The 15,066-nt window shown below is 40.2% G+C and overlaps 1 protein-coding gene across 2 annotated transcripts in view; it reads left to right on the plus strand.

Moving 5' to 3' along the window:
* The window catches only part of LOC126214860 (uncharacterized), a 147,827-nt gene extending 134,619 nt beyond the window's left edge, over positions 1-13,208 (plus strand). Inside the window, exons 5-6 of one of the 2 annotated variants that reach the window (XM_049941496.1) lie at positions 12,462-12,703; positions 13,008-13,208. In XM_049941496.1, coding sequence (XP_049797453.1) covers positions 12,462-12,703; positions 13,008-13,051 — 286 coding nt within the window. In that variant the 3' untranslated portion in view covers positions 13,052-13,208. The remainder of the gene's footprint in view (positions 1-12,461; positions 12,704-13,007) is intronic. The other variant, XM_049941497.1, reaches the window with a different exon arrangement.
* The last annotated feature ends 1,858 nt before the right edge of the window (positions 13,209-15,066 follow it).

Here is a 15,066-nt window from a genome sequence, read left to right on the forward strand (position 1 = left end):
GCAACAAACATTTCTACACGTGTAGTCACGTTGTCTGCTACTCTGAACCGGCAGAAAAATTTCACATTGTGTTTTTGTATTGGTAGCTACTTTATGACAAGTGAAGAGGATGAATAAATGATATGCAGTGCTCCATTAAGAATACTTGACGATACAAGCAGTTGAAGTTATCGTCGGTGGATAAAAACTTACTATAGAAGATGTGGTGGGAATGACACACTGTGCAACATGAATTAGGAAGACTGTTCCGATTTTCGTAACTTCACTACAGTTGTGACAGAGAATGCACAGGATAAGGTGGCCGATGCGTAGTGATCAATTTTCGTCCAAAGCACTGGGTGAGTTCATTTGTTTGTTCAGAAGGGGAGACCGACGGTGTTTACACCCTTCCGGCTGCCCAGTGATGACAGAATCGAGACACGTGCCGTGCCTTCTTCCTTGAACTATTTTACAGAAACTATTTGGTAAAGAAATTCTGCTTTTGCATTACTTACAGCTTTATACGTTAGCTCGACGATGACGTGCCCCCGTTTTGTTGACGGTCACAGTTATTGCGATATTTGCACACAAATAAGGCACTGTGTGAAATGCGAAAAAGCTTGCAACGAAAAATAGGGGTCGCTACGATTTTGCATTTGGTGATTATTACATAATATTTTGCTGCATATGAAATTTAGTTAACATATTGAAATTTTCTTTAGATTCGGGTGGAGGTCTCAGTCATTAGTCTCGAGAAAATTGATCCGATTTAGCACACTGATTTGCAGTCGATGTGCCAGTGGTAAAGCCAGTGAAATATCCACAAAATTCCCCATATTTCATAAATGGTTTGAGATGCTGAAATTAGATTTTGGCAAATTGAAGGAGGAGATAATTTTGCCGTACGGTTGTTATGTGTAACTTCATTATGTACTGTGTTATTTGACTAACTACAGATGAGAAAAAAACAGGGCCATCGATAGCTGGTGAAGTGAGAAATGCTACGGGCTTTAGAATAGCGTAAGTGAAGACATTATACGTTTATTTTTGGACCGAGGATGTGCTTTATCATAAGCTGTTTACCTTACTTTCCCTCAGTTCCTCACTTAATAAACCACCAATTCTGCACCTGCACAACGTGTTAGTGAGGTGAGACTGTGTAAACTCCACTGCGTTTTGGCAAAAGAAGCAAAGTTTAACACGGCAACAAGAGATAATGTGTAGGTTTTACTAAAATTCGCCATTTGTGATATTTCTCTGAAAGTTACAGATCGTTAACAAGCTAGGCGAAAATAAATTGCTACATTTTTGGCAGAATTCGTTTTAGATACTAATCAAAGTAGAGGTGACAGAACTTTTTGTGTGGTCACCACGCAAGTATGGGCACAGAGGTGCTCCAATTAATATTTACAAGAATGTCAGTGTACGCTTCAGTTTAGATTGCACATTTATAGAAGGCCGACTGCTTCATGGCTACAGGTCTGTGCCACTCGTGTGTTCTCTGCATTAGGGCTTCGTATGAACCCTAACACGGTAATCCTGGGAACGTGGCAGAGTGTCTGTCACGTGTATCTGGAAAGGCAGACCTTAGTGATGTAGATATTCTGAAGGGATACAAATCCCTTTAGAATTTACTGGAAGAGCTAATTGCAGCGGGAAACGTGGACACTGTCAAATTTCTGCAGAAAGCGAAACTAGAAAGCCCACTATCCATCACCGTTGCACTGAAGACAATGTGGCTTCCGTGTAGCGTTGTAGATTCAGGGCGGCCATTTTCACTGTATAGTGACTTTTGGACAGATCGGTGGTGTACTCTCTCCAAAGAGATCTTCGAACTAGTGAAATAGCGTCTTATGAGAAACTTTACACGTAATACTGCTGAAGGGTTGTTTTTTGTGTTCCACGCCCCTATCTGCAAAAACGGAACTTTTGTAGGATAACTTTTTTGTCCGTCTGTCTGTCTTTCCAACTGTCAAGAACTCTTTTTCTCAGGAATGGGTAAATGTGTCAAGTTGAAATATATGTCACACATTAAGGTCTACAGTCTCTTGGCAACGTAAAAATTTTAAGCTTCTAAGTCAATTCAGTCATAAGATATGTCATACTGTTTGATACTCGGAAACTCATTCGTCAAAATCAATAGGGTACTTCCCGTTGACTTCGAATCGTGAAATTTGCAAAGATACACAGTTTCACATTGCATGTAAGGGAAAAAATGCAAAAAAATTGTTAATTTGTAGTTACTTCACTCAAAAAAGGTTTTTTATAATTTTGTATCTGTCTGTCCTCTGTTAAGACCTGTTTTTCTCTGAAGCAGTTTTGTATTAGCTTCAAATTTTTCTCACTAAGGTCTACGGTTCCTTGGCTGTGTAATAACTTAAATCGGTGCAATCAAAAAGTTTTGCCATTTTGCCACGTATTTTGATACTCGCATACTCACACATCAAAACCTATAGGGCACTTCCCTTTGATGTAGAATTGTGAAATTTGGCTTGAAGGAAGGTTTCACAGTACAAGTAAAGTAAAAAAAAGTTAGATTGTAACTATAACAGGTAATAAAACACCGCCGCAAGCCGGTCCCAAATTATCAAACAGACGCTAACAAACAGTAAGGCCAAAGTTAAATTTATGGGTGAAATTTCAAGGAAGTTCGAAATTAAAACAGGTGTTAGACAAGGTGATGGTTTATCCCCAATCCTCTTCAACTGCGTACTGGAAAAGATATTGAGAATATGGAAAGAAGAACTCAAAGGCACCAAGAATGACATCAGAATTGGAACAAAAAAAGAAAAAATAGAAGTGGATTGTTTAGCTTTTGCAGACGATCTGGCAATAATTACAGAAAACGAAGAAATAGCTCAGAATTACTTGGAGAAACTACAAGAAGTTTCGGCCAGAGCTGGACTGCAGATTTCATTTGAAAAAACCGTGTATATGTCTAATCATAGAAATAACAAGAAAAATCTTATTACTAAATACGGCAATATTAAGAGAGTAGAAAAATTTAAGTATTTAGGTGAAATAATCCAAGTGAATGGTTTAGACAAGAGTGCAAACCAGGCGAGAGCAAGGAAAATGGAATTTGCTTTTCAAAAAACCAAAGACATATATAACAAAAAAAACATTTCGATTCAAGCTAAATTAAGACATTATAAAACTGTCATTAGACCAGAATGCCTGTATGCATCGGAGTGCCTAACTCTTAACAAAAAGGGGGAAATAGAAAACATGGAAAGGAAAGAAAGGAAAATTTTGAGAAAAATATTAGGACCGAGAAAGATTGGAGAAGAGTACAAGCTAAAGAGTAATAAGGAAATATACAAAACTATTGAGAAAGTGAGTGATGCAATGCGTAAACGCAGACTAACGTTTTATGGTCACCTGTCGAGGATGGATGGAAACAGACTAACAAGAAAAGTGTTTGAACATAGTAACAGGAACGAAAAAACCAACAATAAATGGATACAGATGGTGAAAAAGGATTTGGCCTATTTTAATGTCACCCGTGAGTCAATCAGGGACAGGAAAAAGTTTAGACAAATAGTGAACGAAATTAAGTGTTTTCCAGAAGAAACGAAACTAAAGAATAATAACAGGAAATGGTCGGAAGAGCGGAGGAGGAACCATTCGAAAATGATGAGGAAATATTGGGAAGAGAGAAAAAAGATCAAAAAGCCGGGCAAATGAATTGTTGAACGTGGTCCAAAGATGGCCGAAATCGAAAGAAGAAGAAGAAGAAGAACAGGTAATAAACATCTTTTTGCCATTGCAACATAAACTGCATTCATCATCCATCAGACGCATAATAGATGAACATTACTGCACGCAAATATAAAATGTAAGTTGTAATCATGTTTTAGCATGTAAATAAAAAATATTTTATTAACTCTTTTATATCTGTGTACATAAACTCTTCACTTCTTTTTGTATCTCCAGACTAATCTGAGGATCTACTGTAGAGATTTTGATACAGTCTGGGAATTCCTGAGACCGATATCTTGCCAGTATCTGTATCGAAAATTGTTGAGATTCTAGAGATGATAATTAAGTTTGCACGTAATCCTGGATGCAGGAGTTCTATGCGCCAGGTTTTCTTTTTCTTTCTTTCTTTTTATTACTTAGCAATTTCATTGGTTTAATGTAAATGTTTCTTTCTCTGTCCAGTAATTCAAATAAAAGTGATGGGTATTGTAGTACTGAAATAAGAGATAACTGGCATGAAAAATACTCTGTCTGAAAATAACATAAAAATTGAACATAAAGAGATGATTTTTCCATGAAGTTAGTTTCTTCTCCTCAAAAAATTGCTAGTGTTGGATATAGTCTTTCTGTCAAGTAACAAGCACCTCTCAATTTTGTGACTGCAGTCGCCATCAGCATAAATCTGGGAGTTGAGGTAGATGAATGTAGAAACTACCTGCACTGTTTCTCCTTCTCCGTGTCATGAAGTGATAAGTGTAGTTTCCATAATTTTCATTTTCTTGACATTCAGCATGAGACCAGTTTTTGCACTTTTTCTTCCACCTTCAGAAAGAGGATCTTTTCCTCGCATTCTGCCATCATTATGGTATCATCTGAATATCTGAAGTATATATATTTCGTATGCGTACTACAAACAATTTACAATAAATTCACACATTATAGAGTAATTTGTCCTCTAGAGAATTTACAATATTACAATGCTAATTTATAAAATAAAATACTTGGAAATAATAAAGTATTATGGAGTCTTTGCTTCATATCTCATTCTTCCAGAAGTCCCCGTATTCCCTCGCTATTTCGCTGCACGCCGTCAGGTCTCGGGCCGTGCACGCTCTCGGCTAGTTTACTAGCGGAAATTTAAGCAGGTGGTTTGTGGTCTGGATGTTCCCACACGGACACAAAGCACTTTCACTAATTCCCCACTTATACAGATTTTTGTTACATCTGCCCATTCCAGAACGCAGCCTGTTCGGGGTTTTCCATCTCTCCCAATCGAGTTCCGCACCTGGTGGCAGCACTTCCTCAGAATTGTGGGCAGATTCTTGTTGTTCGTGCCACAGTCTTTTTCTAGTAGTTTTTGGTGGATCTGTGAGTGGTTTGGGTGAGTGGAGAAAACTACTTGACTTAAGGCGTTTTGGTACCATTCGGTACCCACATAGCGGATGACGTTGATCTCGAACCTGTTTTGTTCGTTCAATTCTGCTTTGCATTGAACGTCAGACATTTGGTGGAACAATTCCTGATAAGGAGTACAGGTGTTCTACTCTTGTTGGCTTAAGACATCCAGTAATATGTCTACACATGTGGTTCAGGACAGTGTCCAGTTTGTTTGTGTGGCATGACCGCTCCCAGACAGGACTTGCAAACTCAGAAGCAGAGTAACAGAGTGCGATTGCGGTGGTGCGTAAAAGTTTTGGATTAGCTCCCCATTTTGATGCCGTTAGCTTGCCAAGTAAGTTATTCCGTGATCGGACTTTTGCCCTGCTCTTCTCAATGTGCTGCTTGAATGACAGTGTCCTATGAAAAGTAACTCCCAAGTACACTGGGAAAGGGCAGTAGGTTAATCTTGTGTCGTTCCACCAAACATTCAGTTCTCGCTTCGCCTCTCTGCTGTTAAGATGGAATAGGCAAGTCTGGGTCCTACTTGGATTGGGTTTCACCTGATTTTTATTGTAATAGTTGGTGAGACTTTCCAGGTTTTCAGCTAGTATTTCCTCAATATCCTGACTGAACTGCTAATGCCCTATCATCAACATAAATGAAAGATCTTGACCGTGGACTAATAGGCTGGTCATTTGTATAAATATTGAATAACATGCAGCCAAGTACACTGCCCTGAGGAAGCCCATTTTTTCAAATCTATAAACACCACCCCTGTAGCTAGTGCTTTCTCAAAGCGATCTTCAATATACTGGGGTAGGCTGAGAGCTTGACTGGTACAAGATTTGCCAGGCCGAAATCCTGCTTGCTCTTTTATTAGGATGCCCTCGATCACCTCTTTGAATCTGTTTAGTATCAGTCTTTCAAACAGTTTGTAAGTTGTACACAACAGAGAGATTGGACAACAACTCTTAGGATCTTTCGGGTCCTTACCAGGCTTAAGAATTGCAATTATTTTTGCCTGCCTCCAGATTTTAGGGATTCGTCCAGTTGCCCAACAGCAGTTCATAAACTCCGATAGCCACAATTCAGAACGAACACCGAAATGTATCGGCTGTTCATTTTTAGTATCATTTATGCCTGCAGCCTTCCCAATCTTTAAACTTTTGATTGCTGTGTTCAGTTCTGATAATGTAAATGTGTGATAAAGTGTTTCATTATTTTCTTCTTGGGAAGCTTTTAGTATTCTCGTATGCCCTTTCTTCAGTCTGTGTTCCGCTTTACCGTTTTTCAGCAACTGGGAGGCTGTTTGGTCTGCTGTAATGCCAACAGAGCCTGGTGTACCTGCGGATATACCATCTAGCTTTTTGAGCAGTCTCCAGGCTTTCCGACTACTGTGGGTGACATTAATGCTTTCTACAGTGTGTTGCCACTTCTGTCTTCTAGTTTCAATCATTGTTGTTACGACTTCTTCACCGCGGGATTAGCCGAGCGGTCTGAGGCGCTGCACTCGTGGACTGTGCGGCTGCTCCCGGCAGAGGTTCGAGTCCTCCCTCAGGTGTGTGTGTGTGTGTGTGTGTGTGTGTGTGTGTGTGTGTGTGTGTGTGTGTGTGTGTGTGTGTGTGTGTGTGTGTGTGTTTGTCCGTAGGATAATTTAAAGGTTAAGTTGTGTGTAAGATTAGGGACTGATGACCTTAGCAGTAAGTCCCATAAGATTTCACACACATTTGATTTTTATGACTTCTTTCCCCACCTCCATTGTTTCTGGGGAGAATGGGTTGGCGTCATAGAGATCACAATACGTTTCGTATTTATCTTTTGTCTCTTCGCCGTAGCCTGGAATGTACGATTTTTTACATTCTCTCGGTATACTCTGCCGTGCACAGTATTTTAAAGCTTTAACAAACTCACTGTAGTTTTCTGGTAGAGGTTGAAGAAATGAAAGTTTTTTGTCCACTCCTTTCGAGAAAGCTTCCCAGTTAGCTTTTTGGAAATAAAATCTGTTTCGAACGGGAAACTCTGTTGGTTGTATCACTGGGTTGATTTTGCAGAGTACTGGCCGGTGCTGGGACTTTGAGGTGGGATTCAATACGAGCTTTTGGCTTACGTTCGCAAGAGTATTGTTAGTGAAACATTGATCTGGATTACAGCCTCTTTTCCATCTGCTGCTGTTGAATGACGGAGGCTGTTTTGGATCGTGCATCAAATGGAGCTTGTTGTTTTCAGCTCACTGTTCCCCATCTTTGTTAGTTTGTGTATATCCGCCACAGGCCACATTGTGACTGTTGAAGTCTCCCATTATTATGTCTGGTACATCCTTGTTCTTCCACAGGGGTGTACTGAACTGATATGGTATGTTGGGCAGCTTATATACAGAGTGGATGTTTATGTTACCCAGACTACAAAGACGCTATTCTGTTCATTAGTTCTGCCTTCTGTGATTTTGAGATCGTTCTTGACGAAAATTGCACTTCTGTATTGGTTATTAGGCCAGGCAGTCTTGGCCTTGTGGAGTTTGACCCTCTGTGCATTTCCTGGAGGCACAGAACATCGCACCTGTAATCCCTGCCATATTTGAAATAAGGTCTTGTTTTGCATGTGACAGCCCTTCTGTGTTGAATGAGATAATTGTCAGTGTTGGCTCTGAAAGGAGCTTTTTGTGATCTCTCGTTTTCCGCTCTCTCGTAAGGTTTGTAGTCGCTAGGTAGAAAGATTAGCCGGCAAAACGCCGTTGCCCAGGGGACGCCCAAGTCGGTATTTCTCACTCTTCTTGGAGGCTCTTTCTTTGTCCCCCAATGTCGTGAAGTTATTTGTATTTACCCTAGCCTTATTAATTCCGGTTTCTTCTTCATCCAATGTGGCAGAGCATATAATATGCTATGAATGCAAATCGAATAAATAAGTAGAAGAAATACTTCTATAACAGTATGTCGAGAAACCGATACCTTGCCCAAAGATTCTTGCATGCAGTTTCAGCTATTACTTCCACGGATTTGAGTTTGTCTACTGCAATATATACGCTACTGTGTTTTCCATAAGCCCATCTTTTTGATATTGCGTTGGCCTGGTGTAATGTTAAGCTCTCTCTATACAGCTTAAGCGTTTTCGTGGACTTACTTGTTGAAGAATGCTGGTTCTGCTTCCTTGCAGCGCTGATGTCTTCTGCTAGCACCGGACGCTTCTCTGAGGATTTCACTGCTAGGAAGGGGAAGTTTTTACTCTCTCGCTCTCTCGTCTTATTTAAAAAATACACTACTCTTGGAATATTATTCAATGCACCAAAACATATTTATTTCCACATTATTAAAAAAAAAAAAAAAAAAAAAAAAAAAAAAAAAAAAAAAAAAAAAAAACTAAACTTTATGATGTAAGCCCACACATTACTGAGCACCCAGAATCAGTTAATTACACATTTTTGAACACAATTAACACACAAGCTTTTATCGTGGCTGACTATCCACGTCCAGTCCACGTACTCTCGACAGCAGTTCAAAGTCTAATAAACAGTCACTATTTCGAGTCTCTCCATTTGTTTTTTAACAATACAAAGCTACATTACTCTTTGCAGCCGGCCACGGATCTTCCGGTCCGTATTTGCTTATTCTTGGTAGGTCGCGCTGAACACTTACCAGTGCCGACGAATTATCTCCCTTCCAGTTTCGCCTGCACAAACAGTAAATGGGTGCAGTACCCCATGCTCATCCTTACGCCCTGCTTTAAAATAATGGTTCGAAACGGCTGGAACACAAGTGTCTCCAAACTTTCATAAAATTCTGGGGGCACTACAATATGCACTTATATTTACCCCCAAAATATCACTCCTGGCAATTTTGTTTCTTAGTCTGCTTTCTATATGTAGTTTTGTACAAGCTCTGCTGTCTTTTAGGACAACTTTTGTACCTCTGCCTTATTTCTCTTTGCATTTTGCCCCTACACACCAGGCTTTCAGTGTTTGTGTGTTAGTTTTAGTTGGCTGTATTTGAATTACAGCTAGAAAACTGCTTAATTTATTTGCTAAGTACTCATTGCGTATGCTCGTGCTCAAATTTTTATTTAAATTCAATCCTGAAAACTTGACAGCAGCGATTTCTTCTATGTCTCGGTTGGTTTTCACCTTGCCTACATTTTCATTGCTGATCGATTGAACTACACCAATTGAGTTTTAAATATGTCTCAATTCCACTCATTCGTATGAAATAAACACTCTGAGCTACTGTGAATACTGATCACTCACTCAGAAATTCTCCAGGGTTGTCATTTTCAGGTAAGACAGAAGTGTGGCTTTTTAACAAAACTGATGGGAATCTGGTAGTTATTGGTATGAGGTGTGTGAGAAAAGTACTGAGACTGTTTTTTTTTATATACCAAAGTATTTTTTTTTTTCCAAACATTATTATAGTCCCCTTTATAGATGTTCCCTTCGGCAGCCGTATACCGGCAGAGTAGTTGTTCCCAGTCGTGGTAGCAGTGCTGAAAGGCTTCAACTGTTACGGCCTTTAACGTGTCAGTCATGTTCTATTGAATGTGTTACAGAATTCCAAAATGACGTCCTTTCATGACATTTTTCAATTTTGGGAAAAGAAAGCAAGCAGTCACAAAAACTCAGTCAGGTGTATAAGGAGGGCTGCTGGAACAACAGGAATGCCTTTTGAGGTCAAAAATTCTGTGATGGAAGTGGCTATGTGGCATCGGGCATTGTGATGTCTGCAATGTGTGGTCTCACTCGATTAACCCTTTTCCTGAAGCTTTCGACGACATTTTCGTAATACACTCGATTAACAGTTTGTCCGGGAGCGATCGAAAAGCAAATTGACAATGTTTTGACTTCTGATTTGTTCATTTGAGATTTTTTTCGATCGTGAGGATGTCTCAGTGTGCCATTCCCCAGTTTGCTTCTGTGTCTCAGGATTGTACTAAAAAACCACAGAACTAAACCATTCACGGTCATTAGCAATCCTCTCGAGGAGATCGACGTACACATTTCTTCAATTTTCCGACTCAGTTGTGAGGTTTTTCGCCACCAGTTTGACACAAACCATTCGTGTGTCCAAAACGTCGGTCAAAATTTGACGTACGGCGAAAGGGAAAGTGTTTAATAGGTCGTCCATTACCCTTATCAGTAAACATCAGTCTGATCTCACACTTTCGACGTTTTGATCAGTTTTTCCAGTTGAAGGTCTCCCTGAGCAAGGTTCACCTTCATCGCATCTCGGCCTTCCAAAAATGTTTTGTGCCAGCGAAAAACTTGTGGTCTTGTTGAGGAATATCCCCAATAGATCTGTTTCAACTTTTCACATGTAACACTCACGGGTTCTGCAAGATTAACACAAAACTTGACGGTATAACGTTGCTCTAAATTCCACTGTTCCACAGGGTGTTACAAAAAGGTACAGCCAAACTTTCAGGAAACATTCCTCACATACAAATAAAGGAAAGATGTTATGTGGACATGTGTCCGGAAAGGCTTAATTTCCATGTTAGAGCTCATTTTAGTTTCGTCAGTATGTACTGTACTTCCTCGATTCACCGCCAGTTGGCCCAATTGAAGGAAGGTAATGTTGACTTCGGTGCTTGTGTTGACGTGCGACTCATTGCTCTACAGTACTAGCATCGAGCACATCAGTACGTAGCATCGACAGGTTAGTGTTCATCATGAATGTGGTTTTGCAGTCAGTGCAATGTTTACAAAGGCAGAGTTGGCAGATGCCCATTTGATGTACGGATTAGCACGGGGCAATAGCCGTGGCACGGTACGTTTGTGTCGAGACAGATTTCCAGATCGAAGGTGTCCCGACAGGAAGACGTTCGAAGCAATTGATCGGTGTCTTAGGGAGCACGGAACATTCCAGCCTATGACTCGCGACTGGGGAAGACCTAGAACGACGAGGACACCTGAAATGGACGAGGCAATTCTTCGTGCAGTTGACGATAACCCTAATGTCAGCGTCAGAGAAGTTACTGCTGTACAGGGTAACGTTGACCACGTCACTGTATGGAGAGTGCTACGGGAGAACCAGTTGTTTCCGTACCATGTACAGCGTGTGCAGGCACTATCAGCAGCTGATTGGCCTCCACGGGTACACTTCTGCGAATGGTTCATCCAACAATGTGTCAATCCTCATTTCAGTGCAAATGTTCTCTTTACGGATGAAGCTTCATTCCAACGTGATCAAATTGTAAATTTTCACAATCGACATGTGTGGGCCGACGAGAATCCGCACGCAATTCTGCAATCATGTCATCGACACAGATTTTCTGTGAACGTTTGGGCAGGCATTGTTGGTGATGTCTCGATTGGGCCCCATGTTCTTCCACCTATGCTCAATGGAGCACGTTATCACGATTTCATACGGGATACTCTACCTGTGCTGCTAGAACATGTGCCTTTACAAGTGTGACACAACATCTGGTTCGTGCACGATGGAGCTCCTGCACATTTCAGTCGAAGTGTTCGTACGCTTCTCAACAACAGATTCGGTGACCGACGGATTGGTAGAGGCGGACCAATTCCGTGGCCTCCACGCTCTCCTGACCTCAACCCTCTTGACTTTCATTCATGGGGGCATTTGAAAGCTCTTGTCTACGCAACCCCGGTACCAAATGTAGAGACTCTTCGTGCTCGTATTGTGGACGGCTCTGATGCAATACGCCATTCTCCAGGGCTGCATCAGCGCATCAGGGATTCCGTGCGACAGAGGGTGGATGCATGTATCCTTGCTAACGGAGGAGATTTTGAACATTTCCTGTAACAAAGTGTTTGAAGTCACCCTGGTACATTCTGTTGCTGTGTGTTTCCATTCCATGATTAATGTGATTTGAAGAGAAGTAATAAAATGAGCTCTAACATGGAAAGTAAGCGTTTCCAGACACATGTCCACATAACATATTTTCTTTCTTTGTGTGTGAGGAATGTTTCCTGAAAGTTTGGCTGTACATTTTTGTAACATCCTGTATAACATTAATATGGAACAGAGGTAGGCGTGGTGCTAATGTGGAGCCTTGTGGGGCACCCTTAGAAATTTGACAATTAATGTGTAGAATAAAAAAATGCTAGAAAGAATAAATGAGTAAATGAGGATACTGAAATGTCATCTGAAGACTGGTTACATTTGTGAGGTGTGGGTTAGTTTGTGCGATGATAGTCTACTAGGCACTGGGAGGAGTATCAGCAGCTGGGGAGTGAGATTGTAGGGCCAGAGGAAGGAGAAAGGTCAGAAGGTGGAAAGTGGATGATGGAGGAACCTAAGTGCAGCAGTATTTGTTGTGATTAAAAGAATAATATGGCTTAAGTGGGGCACCATCTCAGTCAAAAGACTGTTGTCCCAGACCTAAATTACATTGTTCCATTTTGTTTTTAACTTATCTCTTTATTGATGTAAGCATAATATGTTCTGTTGCAGTATCCACGGGACTGAAACGATGTACATAACATATGACCAAATAAACAGTTTAAGAGAAAAGTGCTACGCAATGCTTGAAGAAATATATAGTGTAAATTTAAGAATGTTACATTTAACTCGGATAAAGTGCAAAGACTTGTCAGTGTCGGTCAAAGGCCACGTAAAGTTTTCGAGAGAGTTTGCCAAATTGTTGCTGACTTTTGTACACGATATAGGATACATGCAAGAGAGTGGCATTACAGGTCAGAGGTAGAAAATAATGCAAATTTTTATTTCTCTGTGATACATATTAGTGTAGTTTACAAGATAGGAAACAGGTATTACTGGAAAGTTTCCACTGAATATTAAGTTACGTAATCTGAAGTTTCTTGCTGTGTGACTTGTCTTGTACCTTAGATTATAAGTTATTTTAAAGAACAGCAAAAGATGAATGAACGTTTATTGGTTCGTATATAGTTATTTGCCCCATTATGGATAATTACCTTACTGTTTAGCTTGCATGTCTTTTTCCAGATAAATAAATACCTTCTTCTTTCTTTGATACAGGGAAGCTAAATCAAAGCAAAAGACACAGAGGAGAAGAGAGGTAACAGACATTCAGGCAGGCACTGGAGGAAGAATTGCAGCATTCTGCTGCAGTGAACGTCGGCATTTCTTTTTGCGTGGATCATTTTCTCTACACTGTATTTCATAGTGACATAACAGTCTGATAAAAGGATGGACTTTTCATTAAATTTGTGAATTTGACCTCTGTGGCACGATTCCTTTCGTCCATTACCTGCACGTACCTGTGAACTCTTTGCAGCAGATTGCCGGTAGGAAAGCCGAGCAGAAACATACAGTATTGCAACTCGCACCAGGCTGCATACAATGTAACTATTCCAAGAATAGGGAAAAGGTCTTAATTTTGAATGAAAATTGGAAATATTGGCAAAACTTTGGTATGTTCTGAATCTTGATAATGTACACTTTCATTGCCAAGCCCGTGCTAATCTTAAAATGGTCATACACGAACCCTTTCATTCAAGTTAGCAAGTTTAGGGTAATGTATTTCAAGTTTATCGGTTTCTGACGCACTCAAGTTGTTAGTCACCGATCTGCTCAATATGCCACGCGGAATTACTGTCTTTTCTCGTACACAAAATTACTTAAAAAATCTGTACTTTCTAAAAACACACCAGAATAAATATGCCTTCACTTCGAAACACTTTTGAAGCACGTAGCACAACTAAAACCGGCAAATTGTAACTTCCTTCAGAGCTCATACTACACACTATCGTACCATCGAAAGGATGGGCTCCGACTAGTCAGACTGCTGTAAGCATTCTTTATCTCAGAGAGAAAAGACGCGCGAAGAATCATATGTTCCAATTGGGCAGTTTTCTTTGAGACCGATATAAAAACATTATTCTCCCGCGTTAGTCCACACTTTTCACCACTAAGCAATCGACAAACAACACCCTTTCGAACTATACTTTTTCCCGAAATAAATAATTAACATTCTGATATTTTGTTTATACTTCTCATTATTAACTATTTTCATTTGCACTTGAATTAGCTTTACTTTTACCATAAACTTGCTTAATATATTAAGATACAAAATTACCCATCGTCTGCATTCGCACTGTCTGAAAAATTTCTGACACTAGTTCGTACAGTATTTATCAGTAGAACAGTGATCCACATTTTTACTTTAGACCACATTCACGCATCATTCGCACTACTAAAAGCATATGGTATACAAAACTGTACAAACATAAATAAACAAAAAAGCCTTCAAGAAATAAACAGAACAATTCACAAAAACATTCTCTTGACCTGTTTCTTGAATGTGTCTGTGCACTACTGTCCTCTAGCAGATAAAAATGAGAACTACGTACTCAGACATTCTGTCACCGTGCACGCACGAGTCATTCTCCTAAACACGGGCTCTAGAAAGGAGCGTGCAAGTGCTCTACTGACCGAGCTATCTGAGCACAGCTTTACTTCCACGAGTACCTTGTCTCCTTATGTTCCAGACTTCACAGAAGTTTTCCTGCAAACCACATCGGAGTGGCACTCGTTGAAGAAAATATATAACTTTGTAAGGCAGGAAATGGACGAGTGACTGGCAGAAGTAATGCTGCGAGGGTGGGTCTCGAGGCTTGCTCAGATAGCTCGGTCAGTAGAGCACTCGTATACAAAAGGAGGTGGTTCCAGGTTCGAGCCCTAATATGGTACACACTTATAATCGGCAAGGAAGTTTCAAGTCAGCCTGCACTCTGTTACAGAATGAAACTGCATTTCGGGAATAACTAAATGTTCTCTAATTTACCTCGGTGTAGTACTTACTGGACCGAGGGTTGATAGCATTTTTTTAATAACCTACTTTTTCTTTTGCCTTTACCCCACATCTGCACAGGGTCGGCATAGTTATTAAGGTATTTGGCATTATTAATTTGATGGATTGCCGAATGCCTTTCTTCTCACGACCCCAGCACCCCACGGGTTGCCCAATAAGCTTTTTTTGTGACTTCGTTATATATTTTTGTATTGGTAAAACATCATTACAGTTACCTTCTCACTATTACAAAAATGTGCACAAGCAGTCTTTACAAAATACTTG

This window comes from Schistocerca nitens, chromosome 12 (genome assembly GCF_023898315.1).
Source record: "Schistocerca nitens isolate TAMUIC-IGC-003100 chromosome 12, iqSchNite1.1, whole genome shotgun sequence".
In the NCBI taxonomy this organism is placed as follows: Eukaryota; Metazoa; Arthropoda; class Insecta; order Orthoptera; family Acrididae; genus Schistocerca; species Schistocerca nitens.